The sequence below is a fragment of the Curcuma longa genome, chromosome 13 (assembly GCF_044706935.1).
Source record: "Curcuma longa cultivar G26 ecotype Majalengka, Jawa Barat chromosome 13, ITB_CL_G26_1.1, whole genome shotgun sequence".
NCBI classification, from domain to species: Eukaryota; Viridiplantae; Streptophyta; class Magnoliopsida; order Zingiberales; family Zingiberaceae; genus Curcuma; species Curcuma longa.
The window spans coordinates 8,913,031-8,918,213 of record NC_133873.1 but is presented as its reverse complement, the minus strand read 5'-3'; the positions used below and the strand labels follow the sequence as shown (position 1 = coordinate 8,918,213).

At 55.5% G+C, this 5,183-nt stretch overlaps 1 protein-coding gene across 1 annotated transcript; it reads left to right on the top strand.

Moving 5' to 3' along the window:
- The first annotated feature begins 1,518 nt into the window (after positions 1–1,518).
- On the top strand, positions 1,519–2,079 carry LOC141844000 (uncharacterized). Its single transcript, XM_074731997.1, has one exon. The coding sequence runs from the start codon at positions 1,519–1,521 to the stop codon at positions 2,077–2,079; it is 561 nt and encodes a 186-aa protein (XP_074588098.1).
- The last annotated feature ends 3,104 nt before the right edge of the window (positions 2,080–5,183 follow it).

The window sequence follows — 5,183 nt, the reverse complement described above, 5'->3', positions numbered from 1 at the left end:
CGTGCTCGTCAACATCGAGGAGTAGAGCCCCGACAGCGTGCAGGGGATTCACGACCACCTCACCAAGAAGCCCGAGGAGATCGGCGCCGGCGACTAGGGCCATGTTCGGCTAAGCCACCGATGAGACCCCCGAGCTAATGCCGCTCACCTACGTCCTCGCCACCAAGCTCGGCGCGTGCTTCATCGACGTCTGCAAGAACAAGACCTGTCCCTGGCTCCGACCTGAGGAGAAGACTCAGGTGACGGTGGAGTACCGGAATGAAGGCAGCGCGATGGTGCCGGTCCGGGTCCACACCGCGTTCATCTCGACGCAGCACGATGAGACGGTGAACAACGAGAAGATCACCGCCGACAGCCCCTCCGTGGGGCGCTGCATGGCTCCTATGACCCGAGCTCCGCGCTCGATGAGTCCCGGGGAGATCGCTCCCTCCAACATGGCCTTATGACAGGTCGGAACTCCGAGCTCCATGCTCGATGAATTAGCCTTATGACGGGCTGGATTTCGAGCTCCGCGCTCGATGACCTTCCGAGCTCTACACTCGCTGACCTGCCGAGCTCCGAACCTCGCTGTTACTGAGCTCCCGATCTCTTTGCTGCCGAGCTCCGAACCTCTTTACTGCCGAGCTCCGAACCTCGTTGTTGCTGAGCTCCCGATCTCTTTGCTACCGAGCTCTGAAAATCGCTGTTGCTAAGCTCCCGACCTCTTTGCTACCGAGCTCCGAACCTCTTTACTGCCGAGCTCCGAACCTCGCTGTTGCTGAGCTCCCGATCTCTTTGCTACCGAGCTCCGAACCTCGCTGTTGCTGAGCTCCCGACCTCTTTGCTGTCGAGCTCCGAACCTCTTTACTGTCGAGCTCCGAACCTCGCTGTTGCTGAGCTCCCGACCTCTTTACTGCCGAGCTCCCGACCTCTTTGCTATCGAGCTCCGAACCTCGCTGTTGCTGAGCTCCCGATCTCTTTGCTACCGAGCTCCGAAAATCACTGTTGCTGAGCTCCCGACCTCTTGCTGCCGAGCTCCGAACCTCTTTACTGCCGAGCTCCGAACCTCACTGTTGCTGAGCTCCCGATCTCTTTGCTACCGAGCTCTGAACCTCGCTGTTGCTAAGCTCCCGACCTCTTTGCTGCCGAGCTCCGAACCTCTTTACTGCCGAGCTCCGAACCTCGCTGTTGCTGAGCTCCCGACCTCTTTGTTGCCGAGCTCCCGACCTCTTTGCTACCGAGCTCCGAACCTCGCTGTTGCTGAGCTCCCGACCTCGCTGCATTCAACTACAATCCTTGCCAAGCTGATGGTTATCATGAGCTGCTCGCGTACGATGCTACCGAGCTCTCAACCTTGCTGACAAGTGAAGACAGGCCTCTCATCAACAAACAGGTGATGTGACGAGCTCAGACACGCAACTGTGCTAAATCATCTCTGCAGGCCCTCTCCTTCGACTTGGAACTACCGGTTGACGCGGCTTTACCTTGTCTGGTGGCGTGGCTATCGTCGACAAGGAGCCGACCTCACTCAGCCTACAGATGCAGCAAATCTTCACCTCGGTCTACTGCCCACAGAGTAACAAACAGATAGAGGCCATCAACCGTGAGCTTGTCACAGGACTAAAGATGAAGCCAGACCACGTAGAGGGCTCGTGGGTGGACGAGCTCCCTGACATCCTCTGGGCATACGAGACTACGCCTAGAGACAGCATAGAGATGAAGCCGCTTCATCTGGTCTATGGAGAGGAAGCCGTGGTGCCAGTTGAGATAAGATGTCGGTCCATACGGGTGGAGACCTATGATAACCCTGAGGAAAACGCTGTCCGAAGAGCCGCTGAGCTCGACCTCATCACGGACACCAGAGACAAAACCAACGCACGGCTAGATGCTTATCGACGGCGCATGGGGCAAATGTACAACCGACCGGTTCGATTCCGCTCCTTTCACGTGGGAGATTTCGTCTGGAAGAGAAGGACACCCATGGAAGGATTGGGTGAGCTCGAACCCAAGTGGAAAGGGCCCTACCAAGTTACCGGTCGAATAGCAGGAGGATCGTACTACCCGATCGACCTCCAGCATAAAATGCTACCGAGGCCCTGACACGCCACCCACCTGCGACCTTACTACATATAGAAGGGCAGTATCCGTTCCTTTCTCTTATTTTCACATTCAATATGCATACCAATACTTACTCACAACAGGTGTCCCTAATGCGTTTCAGTTTCCTCAATAAATGGCAGCCCAAGCTTGCTTGGTTCCAGAATCGATGATTCTGTCCCGAGCTCCGCTGGCCAAGGCCCTGGCACGCCACTCAACTGCGGCCTTACTACATCTAAAAGGGCAGTATCTGTTTCTTTCTGATATTTTTGCAGTTAATATGCATTTATTGTCACTACTTACTCATAACAAGCATCTCTGGTGCATTTCAGATGCCTCCATAAATGGCTGTCTCCGAGCCCGCTTGGTTCCCGAGCCGACAACTCCATCCTGAAATTTCACACTCAATGGAAGTAGGGATCCGTTCCCTCAGCCTTTCTACAGACACCCCGAGCTCCATGCTCAACTCCATCCTGAGATTTCACACTCAATGGAGGTAGGGACCAGCTCCCTAGGCATGCTCGACTTCATCTTGAGATTCCGCACTCAATGGAGGTCGGGATCCATTCCCTTAGCCTTTCTACAGGCACCCCGAGCTCCATGCTCAACTCCATCTTGAGATTCCGCACTCAATGGAGATAGGGACCAGCTCCCTAAGCATGCTCAACTCCATCTTGAGATTCCGCACTTAATGGAGGTAGGGATCTGCTCCCTCAGCCTTTCTACAGGCACCTCGAGATCTATGCTTAGCTCCATCCTGAGATTTTGCACTCAATGGAGGTCGGGACCCGCTCCCTCAGCATGCTCAACTCCATCTTCGAGATTCCGTACTCAATGGAGGTAGGGATCCGTGTTGGCGCACTCGTCCCATGTTCCGAGCTCCGAAGCATAGAATAAGCAATTGCGAAATTGGAGAGATTACCCCCATAGGATAAAATTGCCATAAATAACTTCCAAATCTAGCTCCCCTCAGCCTTTCTACAGGCACCTCTCAACCATCGGATGCAACTTAATCTCATCTAAATGGTTCAAATATAATCTTCTTTAATATAACTTGATCTCTTCGATCCAATGGCCACAAATCATCATGCTTAGGCGTGGGCTTTAGAGAGGGATGGGTTTGGTTCCCTTGTGAGCCGGTTCTCTCGCTTCCAAAGAGAATTAAAACCGAACCGAAGACAATGATTGGACGCAACTAGATCTCATCCAACGGTTCCAATTTAATCACCTCTTTATTTATTTTGATCCATTGGATGCAACTTGATCTAATCCCAAGGATACAAGTTGATCTCATCCACTAACTCATCCTATGGTTGAGAACTAATCTCATCCATCCTGCTCAACTCCATCTTGAGATTCCGCACTCAATGGAGGTAGGGATCCGCTCCCTCAGCCTTTCTACAGGCACCTCGAGCTCCGTGCTCGACGCTTAGCTCCATCCCGAGATCCGCGCTCGATGGAGGTAGGGATCCGCTCCCTCAGCCTTACCACAGGCACCTCGAGCTCTATGCTTAGCTCCATCCTGAGATTCCACACTCAACGGAGGTCGAGACCCGCTCCCTCAGCATGCTCAACTCTATCTTGAGATTCCGCACTCAATGGAGGTAGGCCGCTCCCTCAGCCTTTCTACAGGCACCTCGAGCTCGCTTCCATCCCGAGATTCCGCACTCGATGGATCCCGGGATTCACTCGGCCGCTTACCTTACTCGGCCTTAACCTCGCTCGGCCACAACCTTGCTCGGCCTCGACCTCCTTCGGCCGCTTACCTCACTCGGCCTCGACCTCACTCGGCCGCTTACCTTATTCGATCTCGACCTCACTCGGTCGCTTACCTCACTCGGCCTCGACCTCATTCGGCCGCTTACCTCACTCGGCCTCGATCTCATTCAGCCGCTTACTTCACTCGGTCTCGACCTCATTCGGCCGACCTCGACCTCATTCGGCTGACCTCGACCTTATTCGGTCGCTCACCTCATTCGGCTGCTTATCTTACTCGGCCTCGACCTCATTCGGCCGCTTACCTCACTCGGCCTCGACCTCACTCGGCCTCAACCTCGCTCGACCTCGACCTCATTCGGCCGCTTACCTCACTCGGACTCGACCTTATTCGACCGCTTACCTCGTTCGGCCTCGACCTCATTCGGCCGCTTACTTCACTCGGCCTCGACCTCATTCGGCCGCTTACCTCGTTCGGTTTCGACCTCATTCGACCGCTTACCTTACTCGGCCTCGACCTCATTCGGCCGCTCATCTTACTCGGCCTCGACCTCGCTTGGCCTCAACCTCGCTCGGCCTCGACCTCATTCGGCCGCTTACCTCGTTCGGCCTCGACCTTATTCGGCCGCTTACCTCACTCGGCCTCGACCTCATTCGGCCGCTTACCTCGTTCGGCCTCGACCTTATTCGGCCGCTTATCTCAATCGGCCTCGACCTCATTCGGCCGCTTACTTACCGCTTACCTCACCTCGACCTCGCTCGGCCGCTCAATCTTCGGCCTCGACCTCACTCAGCCTCAACCTCGCTCGGCCTCGACCTCATTAGGCCGCTTATCTTACTCGGCCTCGACCTCATTCGGCCGCTTATCTTACTCGGTCTCGACCTCATTCGACCGCTTACCTCGTTCGGCTTCGACCTCATTCGATCGCTTATCTTACTCGGCCTCGACCTCACTCGGCCGCTTACCTTACTCGGCCTCGACCTCGCTCGACCTCAACCTCGCTCGGTCTCGATCTCATTCGGCCGCTCACCTCATTCAGCCTCGACCTCACTCGATCGCTTACCTTATTCGGCCTCGACCTCATTCGGCCAACCTCGACCTCATTCGGCCGACCGCGACCGCTCATCTTACTCGACCTCGATCTCATTAGGCCGCTTACCGCGTCGGCCTTGATCTCATTCGGCCACTCACCTCATTCGGCCTCGACCTCACTCGGCCGCTTACCTTATTCGGCCTCGACCTCATTCGGATGACCTCGACCTCACTCGGCCGCTTACCTTATTCGGCCTCGACCTCATTCGGCCGACCTCGACCTCATTCGGCCGACTTCGACCTCACTCGGCCGCTTACCTTATTCGACCTCGACCTCATTCGGCTGACCTCGATCTCA

Excerpts from the sequence above, each read along its gene's own strand:
- LOC141844000 (XM_074731997.1), top strand. The coding sequence starts at position 1,519 with ATGCAGCAAATCTTCACCTCGGTCTACTGCCCACAGAGTAACAAACAG.